Source organism: Chaetura pelagica, unplaced genomic scaffold (genome assembly GCF_000747805.2).
Source record: "Chaetura pelagica isolate M959 unplaced genomic scaffold, ChaPel_1.0 scaffold281, whole genome shotgun sequence".
Lineage (NCBI taxonomy): Eukaryota > Metazoa > Chordata > Aves > Apodiformes > Apodidae > Chaetura > Chaetura pelagica.
Genome location: NW_009952058.1, coordinates 178,712 through 199,755, shown reverse-complemented (window position 1 = coordinate 199,755; position 21,044 = coordinate 178,712). Strand labels below are relative to the sequence as shown.

The following is a 21,044-nucleotide window of genomic DNA, read 5'->3' as shown; positions in this document are numbered from 1 at the left end:
GTTATGCTGGGATAGTAGTGAGATTTTTTTTTTCTTTACCTAGAAGCCTCTGAAGAGTCTTACATTAATAAATACTCCCATCTGGAGCTTTTGGAATTTTATGAAGGCTGCAATTTAAGACATCCTCAGGACTGAGGAGGAGAAAAACGAATGAGGGAAGCAAAATATGTTAACAATACTAACCAAGTATGGAACTAGCTGAAGACTGGTCAGTCAGAAGGCACTCCACTATGTGCTTTTGAAAACCCCTTATGGTTGGAGCCAGCCAAGGTTAAAAGCTTGTTGAGCAACATGCTCTTCAGAACCTTTTCGTAATTTGCCTCTTCAAAAATATGAGCTCAACAGTAGTCTAACCTCAACCTTCAAAGACCTAAATCTTTTTTATAATCTTTCCTGTTTTCTAAATCTTTCCTGTTCTTGCTGGCACCATGCCTTTAGTTGAGGCAAGGCTTAAAGAACAGAAGTCAGAACACACATTGCTGTAGGGCTATAAATAGTAATTTTAGAATGGGACATAACCATATAGCAACAAAACACATTGCTTGCAATATAAATCACTGTTATTAAACCACACAGCTGACCTCTCTACAAACCCCAGCAGAGGGGAGAACAAGGACACAGAAAAATGAAACTGCTAAATCCATTTACTTTTTATTCAGAAGCCTGAATTCTGTGTTATATATCTACTGTTTTGGCAGAGTGAATAACCACCAGGAAAACAAAAAATAATGCAAATTCTAGTCCATATATCCCAAGGGAAGGAATTAAACCTTCCCACAATGCTTCCCATGCCAAGTGAGAGAAATAAGCTATTCTCACAATGAAAATCATGCATTGCAGAAGGCCCTAACAGCAGCTATAGCTTAAGGAAGAAATCCAAAGCAAACTTTCATTTATGTTACATTGCTCTAGCTCACCATGTTTTTGCTGTAAGCACCCAAACAGGGAGTAGCAAAGGCCACAGCTGATAAACATCAAGAGATGTATCTTTGGATAGTTTCAAGCAACTCAGTGGTATGAATCATTTACAAACAAGTTCCAGCAACTGTTCTCTCATTGGAAACCATGGAGAGGGACTTGGCACTGTTTCAGCACAACTCTTCCCCACTCAGCTGCACTTAAAGGTCTGCAAGCCCATCACACAATGAGGAGAACCTGCCTTCCAATGTCCATTTTACATAGGCATTACTGTACAGTACCACCAGGAGGGAACCAAACAGGATTGCAATGAGAACACCCGGCCAGCCCTGAGACATTTTAATTGTACTTGCCATCCATTTGCTACCACTCCGTACTCTCCTCCATAAAACCTGCCAACATTCCAACATCTGTAGCACTGATACTGCTGCAGCATCAATTGGAATCACCTGCATATTTTTAAACAGTTTCACATTTCTGTGTTATCTTACAGTTATTTCAAGTAAAAAAATTCAGCAACTACTAGGAATTCAATTCAAGCTAGAAAAGAGGTACCAAGCAAGGAAGCTATCAGAACCATATACACAGAAAGGTGGCCAGAGAGCAGCAGAAAAGACCCACTCAAACAAAGCAGCAAAGGTTATGTAAATTCCTAGAGCCCACTGAGAGATGAGGCTGCCAGCTCCCAAAGCCAGCCAAAATATCAGAGAAGTAAAAGAGTAACTACATTGCTAAGTACCCACTAGGGTTCTGCTTTCATTCTCCTTTTGAGGGCAAAGCAGATTTTATTCCAGTTTATTTCCAAGAACTCATTGCTCTGCTTGGATAAAACTGGTTTTGTGTTTAAGATTGCCTGATGCTCAGTAACATTACACAAGCACAATACACTGAGCTCCTACAGAGTGTCAGTAAAACAAGGCATGCAAACAGTGTCTGCAATGCAGGCCAAATCTGGGAATTTCAGGAGCAGCCTGAGGCATCCGACACAAGGTTGAGAGACCCAGGCTGAGAATTACTACAGGATATGTGGAGAAGTCTTTTCCATGAGAAGTTAATCAGGGTCCACCAGCAAGAATTGGACTAAAAAGTGTGCATCATAACAAGTGTATAGCATAGGGAATAGTGCAATCTTTTGGAATAATTTTCTCCCATCTCACTCAGCAAGGTCACAAAAACTCCTTTTGCTAGAACAAGTGGCTCCTCCTCTAGGGTACCACCCTGAATAGCAAAATAAAATAAATAAATGAGTTTGAGTTACATTAGCTGTAAGGTGAAAGGAACTTAGGATAGCAGATAGGAAGGAATCAATCTTAAAGGCATGTCTACATGGGATATTAAAATAGACAATTTATTCTGCAACAATTTTTTTTTTCTCCAGCAGCTTCCCCATGCGTGAGCATTCCCAATACAAAATAAGGAAGTACAAACGCAGAGCTGTCCTTGAATTATCGTACTACTTAAAACTCTGACACCTCCTTATTTGAGAGTAATTTCCCTGTGTAGACAAGCCCAAGATTAATCACAGCGTTGGTAGAACATTAGGCAGATGAAAAGGCTTAGTTCTTTGAGTGCCCCTCCTTCAGAAATTGTCTTTCAAAAGGGTTGGGTTTGTTTACTGGATATAAAATGTTGCTAAACCAGATGGAATAATGTCACACTCTAACATGAAAATGCATTCAGATTTTGACATCATCTTAATGGTACCTGTAAATATCAAGTTTAAAATACAGAAGTTTACAACAGACATTGCCTTCGTGCAGGTCTTAATGGAAGCACCTACCTAAAATAGTCCTGCAGGAAAGCAGACTTCATGCAATTAAAAAACCCAAAAGCTTAGAACACTACACTACAAAACATTTGCTTCATTCATAGAGGAATCAAAAATATGTACCAGTACTACTATCAAAAAGTTCACAGTTCAAAACAATCTTCTTTCCATAATAAGGCTCAGTTATTTGTGGCAGACACAATGGTCTACAATATTCAAGTGAAGTAGACTTGAAATTTAGGGGAAGAAAGAAAAATGGAATATTACAGAGTGACTTGTGTGCACAATATCCAGGTCTCATCTAAGCACTATGTGGATTTGGCACATTTTTAAACTACTACACATTGTACTGGACAGTGAAAAGTCAGATCTTTTCACTTCTCTCCCTCAAATAAGTGCACACCAACTAGTCACCAAATTCAAAATTCCAACTACTTGCAAGTTTGAAAAGGTATATGGAGTGCTGGTAAGAAACCTTTTACATAAAACATGTAAAATGAAACACAGATTATCTATCGATACAGTCTGTTTCCATTCTCCTGAAGAGGGCACAATGTTGTTCAACTTTGCCTGGTGCTTAGTGTCAAAATCCACAGAGTTCGTTAACACTCTCTTCTCCATCTTTTGACCTATCCATGTTAAGCAACCAACTTCTCAGTGTTCAAGAGAGCACTTAGTCCATGTACAAGCATTCACTGGGGCAGGGGGCATGGAAGAACTTTGAAATCCATCCCTTATCTCACTCTTCCTCATGTCTCTGATCTTTTGGGAGATAAGAGGAAAAATTAACACTTCCCAGCTTTTCTTGTGCAGTGTTCAGTCTTCTTTTAAGCTTAGGACATTGCAGAAAAATTGCCCCCTGCACATGAAGAGTAGTTACAGAGCAATCCATTGTATTTTGAATAATGCACAGCTTTTCTCATTTGCAATTAGAACATAAGATAACAATATAGAAACTGTCAGGTGTTGTGTTTTGGTTCAGGTTTCGGTTTTTATGGTTTGGTGGGTTTTCTACGTTTTGTTGGTTTTTGTTTTTGTTTGGGTTTTGGTTGGTTGGTTGGTTTCGGGGAGGAGGATTAAAAAAAAAAAAAAAAAGATAATAAAAACACCACATAACCCCCACACAAGGTATTATCAGTATTTCTAATTTCATTGCAAACAACTCACCACTATAAATCAAAATATAAACTTGATACTAGCAGTAACAATCCAAGCACAATACACATATTTAATAGGTTCTTCTTTTCATAAAACGAAAGTAGTATCTACCAAAGGAAAGAGGGAAGAACAGACTCTCAAAGCACCATGGAAAATACACAAGAGGAATGAGATTTGCTTTTAAAAATGCAGAATTTTTGTGTAGGCTTTTAGGAACACGTTTATTTCATTATTTTCCAAGGTGAAAGATGAGTAAGGGCAATAGCAAATACTTGTTACTCTAGTTTTTGCCAAAAGAAAATCAAAACAACATTGGATGAATTGAGCGAAAGTATAATACTAAGAAAGAAGAAAAAAATTTGACCTATTAGGTACATTTATTTGCCAAACCTTTTACTTACTAACAATCAGAAGGAATAAATAAAAGAACATTTTTAACATTCTTATGATGTGTACTGAGAGAGCAAAGTTGAAAACAGCCTCTTTGGAGAGTAGATGTTCTTTAATAACAAGGAATACGGAAGATACTGTTGGTTTTCTCAGGGTTTTTTGTACTTGTTGTGTTTGTTAGTTTAGGGGTTTTTTTCTAAATTCCACCAATTTACAGAAATTGGGTTAATTCTGAGATAAGTGGATGTGTCAAAGATAGAATATTAGTCAGTAACACTGCATCTGGACCTGTTTTTATTGTGCACGAAAATTCAAAGCAAGAGTCTTCAAGATTTTTATTTCCTGATGTGGATTCTAACAGCAGTAAATATGTATACAAATAACACTGTTGTGGCCAAATCTCCCAAAAGTGTTTGAAAACTAGCTTGGTATCCAAGAAAGTGAACTGCATGTACTTCTGCAAACCTGTCAGATATAATTTTGATGCCAAGGAAAACCAAACATCTAGGTATAAAAGCAGCTCTCCAAACTGTACTCAGAGGCAAGAGACTGGTGCTAAGTTTCTGGCTCTGGCAAACAGAGGAACCTGCAGCACTATCTCAAGTGAAGAATACGTATACAGGAAACGTTGTTGCTTTGAATAGAAACACACAGATCTCAATAAAAGTGATAATGCTCAAACGTAAAATTGTGAACGGCATAGGAAGGATAAAGAAATAAATCCCACCAATTGCTCCAAACACATCTGGGAAAATAAAGATATCCACTGCATATAATTCAGGAATAGAGGACACAAATATTTCAGACTGGAACATGTCTGAACTTTCACTAAACGCACCATTTTTATACAGACATGCTGATAACATCTCTGAAAAGAGGATGAAAATTACTCAGTCACCTCAGAGGTCAGTGCTTCTTAGTATCAAATACACCCTTAAGAGAATCCAGGTTGCAGGTAGGACAGGCATATTATAAATAAGTAACTCTGACACGGACTAGCACCTTCCATTCCACCTGAATCTAAAGGATTCTGAAGCAGAAAAAAATAAGAAAAAATAGGTTTTCAGGGCTCTTCAGATAGAGGTGCTATGAAAGGGGATTAATGAGTGATTTCTTAGCAAGTCAAGGTTTCTTAAGTCTCTTCCCCAGTAACTTAGGCCCACCAGGATGGATCTTTCTATTATTGTCAACAGTCTTCTCTTAGTTTGAGCCAATTCCCCATTAATGAAAGCCCCAGAGCAAGTTCTACACAATTAAGAGACGTACATTTTACTAAACTCCAACTGTTTATTATTTAGCACTCCCAACTTCTCTAAATTCTTGATACGGTTAAACCAAGCCAAAAGGGGTCAACTACAATTACCCAATACTCCCTCTCACATTGAGAAACTTATTAGACATTAGACTTAAGGACAGCACTGTAACTAAAATAGCTCTACTGGAGTTAAAGGAGCTCTGCTGTTGCACACAAGCTGATGATCCAGAACACAATTCTAATTTAATATAAAAAAAGAAAACAACCAAAACCAAACCACAACAAACAACCCTACCCCATTTGTCCTGCCACAGCACTGACCATAGATTTTGTAATGGGAGACTCAGAAGACAGAATAGGAGAAGGCTTTTAGCAACATAAGATATACTCCAAAAGAGAGGCTTTTAAGATTTGAAATCTGATGCTTGGAAATAAGAATGAAAGCTTTAATGCACTCCCTACATGCTGAGTCATGCTGTTGCAGCTACTCTTTATAGCTAGCAGGTCATTTGCTCAATAACAACTCTGAAGTGATGACAGCAAACACTTTACAAGTGTCTGTCCTTCCAACATTCACATGTGGATACAAAAGTCACCCCCAATCTAATCAGCACATGAGCACCCAGGGTTCCAAGTCCAGCACAAAGGATCGGTGGTAATGTGACCCATGTGCTTACTCATATTACCTACACTGAGCAGCCAGTGAAGTTTGTGTAGAATGGCACGTGGAACGAGTACTTGCCCCTAATTATCCTCCCTTTTTTTTTGTTTAATATCAGATACCCTTCTCCCAGTTTTGTCTTCTGACATCCCATCCCAAGCTACTGAGAAAGAGGTGTAGCAATCTTACTGTTTGTTTTTGTAGCTTAGCCCACTCGAGGGCTCCCATGTACAGACCATCCAACTGTGCAATAATATAGCCAGCATGCCTCCAAAAGGGGTCATCCTTATTATTTCTGATTTGTTGTCTTGTCCATTGATCTTGTTTCCTGCAGAGGAACAAACAGGTTGGGGTTTTCTTGTTTTTAGAGTATAATTGATAATGCAAGGAAGGGACAAATGTGTGGACTCAGATGATCCAACCTTCCTAGTGTTTAAAGGCAAATCATGCTTTGGAAATCCTGCGTTGATAAAAGTTCTATCTGCTGGGTGTAAGTGTTCAGGTCCATGCAAATTACCCTACAGCAGTGTGCTTCTACCAAACTTTAGTATCAAAGAGCTGGACTCCACCTCTGTGAGGAACTCTACTACACTAGATTCAATATCCCCTTACAGTCAGTAAAGGGAAACAAGCATTTGATAGGTCAGATGAACCATTCTCTTTTAAATGTCTATTTAAGGATAAAATAAACTGACCTTTGAAGAGCTTGTTTCTCTCTCCTAGGTTTAAGTGCAATGAAGGCTTTCTGCTGGTGGTGCTCAAACTACTGTCCTCCTCTGAAGAAAAGTTGGGAGGCTAAACAGAACCTATCAAGATGTTACTAGCCAAATAACCTCAGTTTAAAGCATGAGGCAACACAAGCTGAACTGACCAGAGGGCAAAAGCAGCCAACATTGTAGGAGTTTCTCCCTTTGCTGTGCACAAAGGGTTGCAGAACCACCACAGGTGTTAAAAGTCAGAACTAGACTCCAGCCTCTTCCCTCCTCCTGTGTCCATCCATCCATCCAGCATTATGTACAGCAGCAAAAAAAGAGAATGAACCTGGCAAGGAAACAAACTCTTCCAGCAGTATATGGGTGATAAAACCAGCCAGTTTTATCTTTCTGGATGTAACATGATGCAAGAAGTAGATCAGAGGAAACAGGGATATGGTCAGAGTATTCAGGGCTAAAGATTATCAGGATAATGCAGCAGCCCATGTCTCAAATCTACTATACAGTAAAGCAGCAGGATACAGCATACAGGCAATAATAAAATTACACAGTGCCACCTAGTATTGCCCTCTGCATCCAACAATGCATCCTGGGGGATACAGCTGCTATGCTGAGAGATTCTGGAAAAGAACTCGTACAGATTGGTCTGGTAGTATCCCTTTCTTCTCCCACTGAGGGCAACAGTGGTGAAGAATGATGGCAAGAGTGCACTAAGATACTTTTCTCTCTTTTTTGGATAACCTAAAAAAAAAATACATCAACTGTGCACAAATAAACAGAATTAGTCCAATACCTAACCTCTTGTAGAAAGCACAAGAGAAAGGAAAGATGGAAAAAATAGTCCCCAGAAATGACCAAATTTTCACAGAAGTATTTGTAATGGAAGAAAACTTCAGTCTAAGGAGATTTAAATAACTGGTAATCACAGTTGAGTTTCCCAGTACCTGGTTCGTTCTTCTCCCACTTGTAGTTTCCCACCAGAGTAGCTGCATTATTTAAACAGAATTACTTTTGATTTATACAACTGATGGAAAAAGGGAATCAGGGCTTTTGTGATTACAATAGAATTTACGTCAGTGGTAGAATAAACAAAATGCTAACCTAAGGGAGGAAGGAAAGGATACATAATGCTGAAAACATTAAGGTGCCAGGAGAGCACACTGTTCAGTCTTACATTTGAAATACCAGCTTTTTAGAAAAACATTTTTACTAGAATGACCTTCAGAATTCACTAGCATTATCCATGTCCCTTTGTAGCAATGGTTTTAAACGTTTCTTTGAAAGAATCGTAATTAGGGAAGGGCATATGCCCTTCTCCATGTATATTTAGAATTTTTCTCATACTAATGGCATTCAGAGGGAAAGGAAGTATATATTTTATTTAGCCCATAAAGAAGATAATAAAAACCCTTGAAAATTATGTCATCCTCCATCCCCAAGTATTGAATAACTTTCTAATAACTAAATACATACGCCATAAAATCCTGAACTCCACTTCGAACGGTGGGATTCTTAATTAACTGTGGATACATATTTGCAGCATGGTCATACATCTGCCTGAAAGAACAAGAGTAGCAGAAGTTATTATTTTGCATCTTCCCTCCCTTTTGCTTACCAAGCCACTGATCAACAAGTATTGATAGATATGCAGCACAGTCCACAAAGTAAGCTTTTCCTAATCACAGAAATTAGTTCAGGGTATGACAAACAGTAAAGGTAACATAAATGGGTTGTTGAAATTTAACTTAAACTTTAAAAACCCAACCTTGCTAATACCTGTTCAAACTGCTGTACAATGGAAAGATAAGTAAAAATGAGATTGAATTACTTCATAGCAAAACTTCAGCTTCATGGAATATTCATAGGCCAGAAACATCTTGAAAGCATTAGCACATTATTTTATAGAACAACGGAAATAATTTACTGGAGAGACATTCTATTTGGAAGAAAAAAAAAATAAAACCATAGAGGTGAGGAGAATATGATTTCCTGATTGAGTTGTGAGAGAGAATTTCAGCCTGATGTCTAGCAGGTTTTACTTACCATTAGGCATGCTGCTTCCTTTCTGATGAAGCTAAATATCTGTTTTAAAATTAGTATAAGTTTATCCCAGATGTTCCCACAGAAACTCCCACTCATGCCAGCCCTAAACAGATTCAGCTTTGTCAAGATGAAAATTATTAAATTTTTTATCTTTTTTTTTGTTGTTGTTGAATTTTATTAGCTGTTTCATCCCCATTAAAAAATACAAACAGAAGTTATCAGGGTTTTTTGGTTGGTTGGTTCCTTTCAGTTTGTTTATTTGAAGTCCTTTACATTTCAAGATAAAATCGATTGCCAAAAATTGCTCAGGAGACCAGAAGTTAAAATAACCCTTTCATTTTAGTAAAAATGTAATAATCTGATTCAAACCAAAAAAGAGTGTCAACATTTATTAATTTAGGTGAAACTTGCCAACATTTTTATTTCACCACTGAATCAAAAACAAAACAAAACAAAAACACACCACAAAAAAACCCCACCACAACAAAACACTGGAGGGGAGAGGAGTATTGAGTTCTAGATGGAAATCAGCAGAAAATAATTTTGCTGAGGGCTGAAGTCGATAGAACTACAGTAGTCACAGTACAATTAGCTCTTACCAAGTGCTGAGAGACAGAAAACAGAACTAAGAAACAGATACCAGCCTCAAGGAAAGTACACACCAGCAGGACAGAATTCACGGTATTAAAACTCAAGAGGGTAACTTCCTCTGGGAGTGGTGCAGACTGGAGCTACTCCCTGTTTCCCTCGGGGCATAGATAGAGAATACAGCCAGAGAAGACTGAATGGTTTCCAGATGAACAGAGAATCATCCATTGACCTTCTCACCTCCCTTTTTGTCCCTTACTCCATTCCCAGCTGTTAAAATACTTGATTGCATGACCCTGCTGCTTCTTATCTCAGCTGTGGTACCATTCTGACTACCTAATCTAATTGTCTGAATGCATTCAGGCAAAACACAAACCCAGCAAAAAATCTGAATTCTTTTTCTGGCAGTTTGTAGTTTGAATTAGGTTGTTGTAGATGGACAAGCAACAGAGCTGATTCAAGAACGCAGCTGTCTACTGCTTTTGTAAATTAACTGAGGCATGAAAGGGCCTGATCAGTGCCAGGGCAGACACAATTTGGGGGAATTTGATCTGTGGAGGAGGTGCTGGGGCAAGAGAGGTGAGTATTCAGCAGCTTCACATCACTATACCTTTCATTAAACTGCAGTGATAGTATCAGATTTTAGTTCTAGTGTTTCCCATCTCCCATGTAACACAAGACTACCTGCCATAATCGTAACCTACTTCTTGAAGAGGACAAGAAAGTTGAAAAGAGAGATTCTCCATCCCTGCAGTCACAGGAAATTTCGCAAATAAAACCCCAAGGAATTTCATAACATACTCCACACTACAAGTCCAAGTTCTCATGGCACTAGGAAAGAGAAGCAAATAGTATGAGACAGTCCATCTCGCAGAATGTCTTTTAGGGATGAAGACCAGATGAGGAGCATAAAAGCAACCAGGACAGTACTCTGATCACTGCCTAGGCCTGGACAGATGTTCAGGCTTCCAGGCTCAACCATCAGTTCCGCTCTCTTCATTTTGCACTCCAAGATTATGCAACACAAGACAGATTTTACACTAGTAGTATCTTTAGGCTGATGTAGAGACTAGATTATTTCAGAATTAGAGGACTGAAAAGAGCTTTTTTTAATGGCCTTCCCTCTTTTATTTTCTAACAGAGGACAGACAATTCCTGGAATTGATTTTCCTGTTTTAAGAGCCCAAGGTTTTTTAGAATTTTTCCCCTGGTTGCTTTTTTTTTTTTCTAGGTGTTGTTTTTGGGGGTTTTTTTGCTTTAAAAAAGCTTCTGCATGCATGGCCTGCTTGTTTTGTAAGGGTATTATCCTCTGAAGGAAACTGCATCATTATGGTAAGGTAAGGCTTTGCAACTGTATCTAGAGGCCAAATGCAAGGCAATTAAAAGCTAGGACAAGAATTCAAAGTCTAAAAGCAGCAAAGCAGAGCTCTGCTTCTTCAAATTAGAGAGGAAGATGACAGGACTCAGGTCAGCTGAGGTTGTATCAGAAAAGAGTACAATTAATGCTTCAAACTTAAATACTGCTCTTAGGCACCTGGCATGCCCCATTGGAACTGATTAAAAGTATTTGCTTAATGTCATGGAGTTGGACGTGCCACTCTGCCATTGCTTAAGTAAAGGAAGACCTCATTAATACATCTTTGTTTGTAATGGGAGAAGATAATTCATACCCAGGAAAACCAGAGCAAATATCTTTGGTTGAATGATAGGACTGGACCTGACAGAGTGGTGAGAGACTAGGGATAAAAACAAATGTCTGGATCTGCAGACACCACAGACACTAGAATTAGATGTATCCAACCCCTAACTTTGCGTTTTCAAAATACACAGCCACTATCATAACTAGGTGCCAACACTGGAACTATAAAACATGCCTCAGAAAAGGCTTGTGTTTCTGCCTTCACTGGTAAATGGGCCTGACTAGCCTACCCATTCCTTTTTCTACCACAAACTTACACAGCTAGAGCTGAGAATAATTATTCCCCAGAGATAAAACAGTCCCAGCCAGCATGTTTCTTATTTTTTTAAATCTAGTTGTCTTACATTCTGCTTAGGTTCCTGCTAAGGAGCACACACTTGACACTTTTAAGAGATGCTTTGTCACCCTTTTGCTTATATGACGAGCCCTAGTTGTGTCTTGAAAGAAACCCTCAGCAAGAACTGAGCTAGGTGAGAACTCCTAAAGGTCTCCAAATTGCAGGCACTGTCAAGCTGGAGCTGCTGCTGGAGCTGGGATCAGGCATGCAGTGTATCCCTCCTATTAATGCATCACATCGGAGCATTTCCCAGTATGACTTCAGGGTTTCTGCAAAGAGCCACCCTGGGTCATTTCTGCCTCATGGAGTCATTACCATAAATGGATGCAAGACAGCTGGAGACCTTGCAGTTGTTCAGGCTTTAAGTAACAATATGCTAGAAGGCACTTCAATTACTGGGCCTGCCCAATGTTTTCAGATTGGAGGGCTGTGCCTGAGCCACCCCTGGCAGTGCTTCTACAGGCAAGAGTCTTCACTGGTAGCTAAGTGGTTGTTGATGCAAATAAAGTGTTTCCCACAGTTAAACACATTGTTCCTTGTTGTTACCACGTCCTTAAAAAGGAAGGCTGAGCTGTGTGAAGCTACTGTGGGCACTAATGTGTGCAAAAGCAGAACGAGTGTTCAGAGACACCTTCTCACAAGAGAAGTCATGATGGTTCTATGGAGATTCCTTAAAGACAAGCTGAATGGGCCAGGTGGTCTGATGGGAACACAGTTATAGATTGAGAAAGACCTTTTCCCATTTTTACCTCAGAGGACTTTAACTGTTCCAAAAATAGAACCTCTGCCTGCATGTTAATTAGGATTCTGTGAATCTAGGCAAGATAAAGGAGAAAAGGAGTTCTGAAAGCTATCTTAACATCTGCAAACTTAGTGAGCTCTCACTACCCTTATGGTTCAGGAAATTGCAAACACACTGTTTAAGAGGATTCATTAGCTTGCAGTTTGCTGAATAAAAAACCACCAAGGTCATGCAGCTAAAAGCTGAAGTAATAGGTTATCTGTATTGTCAAGGGAGCACATCACTAATTCACCTCTGCTCCTTAGCTGGAGCATTTTCAGTATGTATTCTTAGCTTCAGAAGTTCTCTTTATCCCAAATAGCTTTACAAGACATGACAGAAAAAGTTTATATTCATAAACCCCAGTGAGACGCATGCTCCAACTGCAGTTACAGGTGTACAAGGCAATGACATATAAAAAAAAATGCAGATGGTTTCCTCAGAAAAGAAAGGCTTTGACTACTTCTGCCTTTGCATCTTCAGCCATTCTCATACTTCAACTCCTTTATAACAGGTGAATTTCCCGCTTCACTTAAAAGCCAGTCTCAAATCTCATTTTTCCACACTTCCTTCAGTTCCACAAATTTTAAGATCTCTGTTCACTACTATTTCTGCTATACCCACTCCTCTACAAAGGCCCACTCATTGGTGGAGCTGGTAGCCCTTCAGTAACAACAGCTAAGGTTAGGAAACAACCTCTGTAAGCACCTGAGGTGGAGAAGGCAAAAGCCTTGAACAGAACTTGTGAGTACCTTCACTTCTGTGAATATTCACTTAACATCTTTGGAAAAATAAAAGGGAAAGACTCTCTCCTCTCTAAACCTAAACACAGACTGACATCAGATGAAGTCCCTGCAGACCCCATTTCATATTCAAACCATGTTTAAACGAATGGGCATATACAGCCAGGAAGACATAAAAATCTGCTGTGGAGGCAGAAGGTGTGGGTTATTGCTACTAGAACATTGCTTTCCATCTGATTTGGTTTAGCACAAATTGGGCTTTCTATGTGGTGTAACAAAGCTTATGCCTAACCACTTAAGAGATGAGTACACCTAGGAAAAGCCTTAGTGAAAATCTCCTGAGCAGTACCAAGTTTTAACAATAATCTAAAGCTAGTATCCCACATAACTTACATCAACTGACTGAACAGGGCATAACAGTAACCTCTCATGCCAAGTAATCCAACAGTGTACATCCAGAGTCCAACTTACTTAATTTCTTTTGCTGTCCAGAATACTGGTGCACTCAGAGCTCTAGGAATCCTTCACTCTTCCCCTCAGAAGTGTTTTGTTATTGACAAATACTACTTTATTGGATTTCCTTCATACTGTCTGGAGACCTGGCTGCCTCTCCAGTGAAGTCTACTAGAGATTCACATTAGTTTATCATATAATCAGAGAACTATCTACAAGTCTTAACTGACTTTAAAGTGTCTTACTAGTTAAATTACTATAATCTTGTCCAGCAGCCATATCTGACAGTTGTCAAGCAACCTTCCCCTGCTGGCCTGTTCAGTGCAGCCCATGGGTATTTGTTTCAGTGTTCTGGAAACAAAGCTGGTGAAGCCAAATTCATGTCACTGCATCCATTGCAAGCATCTCCCAACTATTCCCAAGCCATGCATCAGAACTTGAGAATTTTTCTTTTCCTATTACTAGATGGATATAAGGAAAAGACAGAGCCTGTTCAACAACAAACCATGTGTAATGCTGTGAACTGTATCATCAGCTATATACTACCAGTTAGTATGCCATAGTGCCACTGTCTTCCAACTCAGCCAAGGAAAGAACAAGGTTTGCTTTTGGGGTTATTCTTTTTGTTGATTATTGTTTGGATTTTTGTTGCTGTTTTGTTTTTTAAAAAAAAACAACAAAACTGCTCCAGACTCATAACAAGTACAAAATCCTGTCAGTTTTCATAGATTTGCATTGTGAGAGAGATTTAGTTCATCTTCTCTCCAAAGGGCTTTCAGGAGTACACCAACACCCATTTGCCTTCAGGCCTGTATCGCCATTTTTTTAATTAGTCCAAGAGAGACTAAATTCCCCATGCTGTGAAGTTTCCATACCTGCTCCCCAGCATTTTATTGACAGTGTTTGCTGAAAATGGTCCTTAAGGAAGCCCTACAGCCCTTGCTAGCAACATTTCTGCCTGCCTGTTCTGCTCTCAATTGTCTCATCTGTTGTTGGTCAGTCACCTAACTATAGGCTGGGGAAATAACTACTCTTTCTGCTACTCCTTTTGTAATTATTTACAACACAGGGCTTACACACTTCCTTACACATAAACTATTCTGTGATTACATTATTTAATCTGTAACATGGATACAGTCCTCAACTATCTCACCAAGGTGTTAGGAGAGCCTGCAGGATATGAAGGAAGGGGCACATCTAGATCCCAGTAAGCAAGCAGCTATACTTCATACCTGCTACTGATTAAAAGAACAGCACAGAACTGCAAAATGTATGGTTAGTTTAAATGGATGGGAATTAAGAAAAAGGAAAAGCAACCAAACAAATAAAACCTCACAAGTACAGAAATCCAGTGTTGTAAGTGTCCTAACCGGAGTTGCTTCCCATGATACTTACGGAGCTGTGAGGTAGCCTTCCAAGAAGCCTGCTGCATACATGATATCTTCATTGCTTAAGGTCTGACTGCCATAGCCTGCTCTTATCTCCAGAACTCCCCAGCCTGTCGTCTGTATAGTGTTGTTGTAGAAACCATAGGCATCTCCACTCCTGTCCAGTATATTCCTGACCTGAAGTGTTTTTTCAGCTCTATTCCAGTACACGGTTGCATAGCGGATTTCTGTGGTGGAGAAGAAAGGGAGCAAGGAAAACAAACAAACATGAGTAGGTATTTCCTCAAGACAATAATATTTTGGCAATTTTTAAAGGTTCATTTGATAACTTTCCATTAGCTTTAGTTCTACTAAGGAGAGCAACACCAATTTTAACATACTGAAAAGTGGCATGAGAACTAACTGGAGTTTTACCAAGACAAAAGCTTACAGCCAGATATTCTCACATTACTCTTCTAGAAATTATCTACAGCTCCTTGTAGAGCTCCAACACCAGCTGTGTCCTGACATAAAATTCAGAAAAGTATTTCCTTACCTGGCCCAGAGGAAAATCTATACAAAACTTATTGAAAATAACTTTAGAAGACAGCATGCCTTAGCAACTGCAAAGTATTAGAAGCTACTGCTCACTTGATTTTCCACCTAAAGATTCAAAATGCTGCAAAAGTTTTATAACTGTCTTTCTGGGCAACTAATCCTGGAGGTGGCATTACACAACAGCAGCACTAGAACTCAGTGGATCACAGGCTTAAAAACAAAAGTACCACAGGTATGCAATCATTTTAAGACACACAATCCCTATCACCCAGCTGAAATAGAATTGATCCCAAGTGTGAAATGAACATGAAGGAAGGGTACTAGACGGCTCAGAGTTCTGCTTGGACTGCTGTTTAAGAAACATTCATTTGGTGGGTTTTAAACAAAGAAGAACAAAGAGCAAGATAAACTGTTTTCTGAAAAAAAAAAACAACACACCTTAAAACTCTAATTCGACCTTCCCTAAAACAGGACCTGATTACATCAGATCTCTATTCATGACTGATCAAATCACTACTATAATATTGCAAGTGAAAAGAGTTATGTTTTTTTTTAAAAATAGTCAGAATATCCAGAATTATTTTAGAAGTTTTAAAAGATAAACTCATCATCTCAACTACTGAGAAACTTGCAATGTTTTTACTCCCTTGACCCTCATCCAACGTGTGGCAACTAGTCCTGCCAGTTTTGTAACAAGGAATTACAACAACACAATTCATTTAATGCATCATGCCTGTAACAGCTGCAAAATAGAGCTAGATCTAATTCTGGATAGTCTTACAAGTTATACAGTCTTATACTTTGTATACATGCTATGATAATGGAATCATAAAAAAAGCAGTATAATGCCAGCACAGTACCTAATGCTCTTCAAAAAGCTGTAAAATGTTTGCGATTAAGCAGCTAGTTGGGTTTCAAATTGCTAACCCACTTTATTCAGTACTCTAAAACATAACATAAAGAAGATATTTTTATGAAGAACCATGACGTATTTAATAAAAAAGCAGAAACATTTTCCAAGAACTAAACTAGTTCTCCAAGTAATCACTTCCTGACATAGCAGTTACTTAGTTGCTTTAAGCCAGCTTTCATCCATTTTACCAGACTCTGGAATAATCTTTGTCATTCCCCAGCTGGAAAGCTGTTCTCTCCTAGTGTTCCAGCAAGAAGAGCTAAAACTGTTTCTTACTGAGAATCACAAAATGAAATGGCTGAGTTTGGAAGGGACCACCAGAGTTCATCTTGTCCAATCCCCCTGCTCAAGCAGGGTCACCTAAAACCAGTTGCACAGGATTTATATCCAGACAGCTTTTGAATATTTCCAAGGATGGGGATTCCACAACCTCTCTAGGAAGCCTATGACAGTGCTTGTTCATCATCATACTAAAAAAGTGTTTCCTGATGTTCAGAGGGAATGAATGGTTGGAAAGCTCCACGGCAGAGGACCTGGGGGTGATGGTTGACAGCAGACTTAACATGAGCCAGCAGTGTGCCCAGGTGGCCAAGAAGCCCAAGAGCATCCTGGCCTCCGTCAGGAATAGTGTGGCCAGCCAGAATAGAGAGGGGATTGTGCCCCTGTACTCAGCACTGGTGAGGTCAGACCTCAAGTACAGTGAGCAGTTCTAGGCCCCTCACTACAAGAAGGATGTTGAGTTGCTGGAGCATGTCCAGAGGAGAGCTACCAAGCTGGTGAAAGGTCTGTAGACTATGTCTACAGACTGGGGAACTGGGATTACTTAGTTTGAAGAAGAGGAGGCTGAGGGGAGACGTCATTGCTCTCTACAACTACCTGAAAGGAGGTTGCAGGGAGGTGGGAGCTGGCCTCTTCCCTCAAGTGAATAATGCCAGGACAAAAGGAAATGGCCTGAAGCTGCACCAGGGGAAGTTTAGGCTGGATATTAGAAAGAATTTCTTTACTGAAAGAATGGTTGGACAGTGGAACAGGCTGCCCAGGGAAGTGGTGGAGTCACCAACTCCGGAAGTATTTAAAAGAAATGTAGATATAGTGCTTAGTGACATGATTTAAGCACTGAACGGGTAAATTAGGTTATGGTAGGGGGATTTAGGTTATGGTTGGACTTGGTGATCTTCAAGGTCCCTTCCAACCAGGATGATTCTATGAATTTGTGCCCATTGCTTGTGGTCCTGTCCCTGGGCACCACTGAAAAGAGTCTGGCTGCCTTCTTTACACCCTCCCTTCAAGTACTTGTACACACTGATGAGATCCCCTTGCACCTTCTCTTCCCCACGTGGAGCAGTTCCAGCTCTCCCAGGCATTCCTCTTGTGAGACGTCCTCCAGTCCCTTCATCACCTTTGTAGCTCTTTGCCACACCCTCTCCAACAGCCCTAGATCTCTCTTGTACTGGGAAGCCCAGAATGGACCAGCACTCCAGGCATGGCCTTATCAGTGTTGAGCAGAACGGAAGGATAATGTCCCTCAATGTGCTGGCAACATTCCCGATACAGTTCAGAAGACAGATGCCTTTTTTTGCCACCACAGCATATTGCTGACTCATGTTCAGCTTGGTGTCCACCAGGACCCCCAGGCCCTTTTCTGCAAAACTGCTTTCCAAACCATCTGCCATCAGCATATATTGGTACACGAGGCTATTCCTCCTCAGGTGAGGGGCTTGGAATTTCCTGTTGTTGAATTGCATGAGGTTTCTGTCAGCCTATTTCTCCAGCCTGCTGAGGCCTTCTGCTGTATCAGCCACTTCTCCCAGTTTTGTATCATTAGCAAACTTGCTGGGGGAACACTCTGCCCCATCATGCAGATCATCAAGGAAGATGCTGAACGGTATCGACCCCTAGCATACACCACTCGTTACTGGCCTCCAACCAGACTTTGTACCACTGTGCACAATGTCAGTCTTCATCATGTACTAGAGATTTACCACATAAAAAAGGAAAACACTAGTTAGCAAGAACAGAATTTTAGTAGTGAAGGAACTGTGCCTGTTTTTCCTCTCCATTCTATGAATAGAAGTTTTTACATAAGCCTATTTAGAGATTAAGTCATCTCAGGGACTAGGAACAGAGTGTTTAAAAACATGTTTTTCATCTGCCAGGTACTGAGGCTATTTAAAGGATTGAGACAGGACAGCCTTTGAACGTCTCTGCATGCAGCTTTAATCTTAATTTTCTGTAGTCTCTTTTACTATCTTCTAGTAATACATGTAGTAATTGCTACTTTAGATCAAGGGTGAACATAGGAATCTCTCAGACTGAAAAATCTACAAGAAAGCAGGTTGATAAGGGTCATCACTGGAGACAGCCAAAGGCTTCCTTACCAAGCTAAAGCTCACATAAACAAAGAGGTCAGGAAATCCTGTGAAGAAGTGGTGCAAGGTGTCTGCACAGAACACAACCAACCCATTCAGCAGTAAAAGAGAAGGCTGATTCCAACCAAGAAGCTCACTGCAGAGCAGAGGAGAGACAGGCCTTGTACACAGGACACAAAGACAGCTGAGGAATAGGTAACAAGAGCAGAACAAAGGAGGACAAAAGATGATCTTCCACCTCTTCAGTAGGCTGCAGAGAAGTGGCAAGTAGTCAAGAGGAACCAGGTATTATTTATTCTGTGGGCACTATTAACAAGTATGCCAAAAGAACTTTCTTCTGCCTAAAGCAAAATAGCCATTGCTTTCTTCTAAAAAAGAAGAATCATGCCAGTGCCAGACAGACTGATCTGACACAGGTATTCTAACACAGTAGGCTGTTTCTTTATTTCATGCTCTGCCAGAGCATGAATATACAGAGCTATTTTCAAGTCAGAACAAACTTTAAAATTACCCTTGGAGTTTGCCCTGCCCCAACTTCACTATATGACAAACTTGAATTGAAGAAAACCAGGACTAGGAGAGGATGGGAAAGAAGGGGAAATGTTAAATTACAGCATAATTTGCAATGAACCTGGAGAGGCCTTTTGAAGAACAGCATCAAGGTAGCTGTTATAGGTGTGGGTTAACAATGATTCTGGAAAAGACTATTTCCCCTTAAGATTTATTTTTTTTTTTTAAACAACTCATCCACTTACTGTCCCATTTCACCTCATTAATTTTTAAGTTGGTTTCTGCAAATCTAATTGTCCTGGTCTAAAGTGTCCAAAAATGGCTATGTTTATTTCAAAAAACATGTATATATATCATACAGTAATTGTTGTAATTTAGAAGATAAGTCCCTATCTTGCTACGGGTGGAGTTGAAACTACAAGCTTATAAATCTTTGTACATTTCAAACATACACTATGTAGTCAAAGCATTTGCTGTCAGCCAGTCTGTTACAACTTTAATCTGCGTTCTTCTAACCAGCAGCACTACCTTTTCCAATTAAACCATCCAAAACTGAAGTATAACACGGAATATAGATATACAAGAAGCAACTGCACATTTCCAAACAAACCAGTATGTCTTGCAACAATAGGCACCTTCCCTTTGAATACTGCTGGAATTTCTGTATTTTTTGGAGTGTGAGGCAGAGGTCCTAGCATCTCTTACACCAGCAGTTGTATTGGTAATTTCTTGCATATTAATCAAATGCAATATCTCCACGAATCTACAAAGCATCCTTTTAGCATCAAAGTTAGAACTGCCTGTGTGTAGCTGAGAATGCTGACAAGTATTTCAGCTTATGGTCTGCTCTCAGAACTCAAAACCAGAAAAGACTCCAATAATCTGTGGCTATTCCATAACAGTATTGCTTAGAACAACCTAAATACCAAGCCAAAGCACACATGATCCACTGTGATGAATGACTCAGAATCCCTGGGGTCAGTGGAGTCACCACTGCCCTCCATGCAACCAGCCAGCCAGGAGAACTGCATGGCATCAGCAATGCACAGCTCCACCACAACCACCAGTGCACTGCACAGTGGGACACAGAAGTGGAGAAGTGCAATGACAAAATAGGCCTGGAAACAAACAAGTGTTCCTTCCTCTTTCTCCAGTCAGTAGGGGATGGGAGGAACGATTTCTCAGATTTCCTGTTTTCAAAGATACATCAACACTTCTGCCAAATCAAGATCAAGATAGAGGGACTATAGTTGGGACAGTGCTGGAATTTCTTTAACAAGTGAGAAGTATTGGCTTTTTGCCAAGATTATACACTAAATAATGGAAAAATCAAGATGTATCAGCTGTGGCTAGGAAGTGATGGCAGTGCCCTTGGTTTTCAGGCTAAAATCCCAAATCTGTTCTCTGCCTTTTTGGCCCAACACAGGCATTACCAAGGCTATGTTAAAAGGAGAGCTTGTTTTTTATTTGGCAGCAGCAGGAGAGTAGAAATACATACATGTTCATGAGAATATAGAGAAAGCAATTAAAGGAAATGCAAAGTAAGAGGACTGAGACAAGATGAAATAAAGAAGAAATCACATGTTGAAGAGGACATGAAAGAGTAGTAGAAACTTGTAATGAAAAAACAGAATGGACAGAGAAGATGAGGAAGAAAAAGAACAGAACAGCAAAGGTGGCCCAAGACCATCTAGCAAACAGGCTGTTTGGTAACTGCCACTAATATTTATTAAACTATTTACACCAATAAAAATAACAGCTGGCATGCCTTAAGAACACCAGTAAAATTTGTTTGGCAATATGCAACAGCCACTTTTCCC

The 21,044-nt window shown here is 39.8% G+C and overlaps 1 protein-coding gene across 1 annotated transcript in view; it reads right to left on the bottom strand.

The window, feature by feature from the left end:
* Window positions 1-21,044, bottom strand: part of PLBD1 (phospholipase B domain containing 1) — a 40,214-nt gene that overhangs the window by 16,214 nt on the left and 2,956 nt on the right. Inside the window, exons 2-4 of the mRNA XM_010003927.1 lie at window positions 14,903-15,122; window positions 8,337-8,420; window positions 6,340-6,478 (exon numbers count right to left, since the gene is read on the bottom strand). Of these exons, the coding sequence (XP_010002229.1) occupies window positions 6,340-6,478; window positions 8,337-8,420; window positions 14,903-15,122 (443 nt within the window). The remainder of the gene's footprint in view (window positions 1-6,339; window positions 6,479-8,336; window positions 8,421-14,902; window positions 15,123-21,044) is intronic.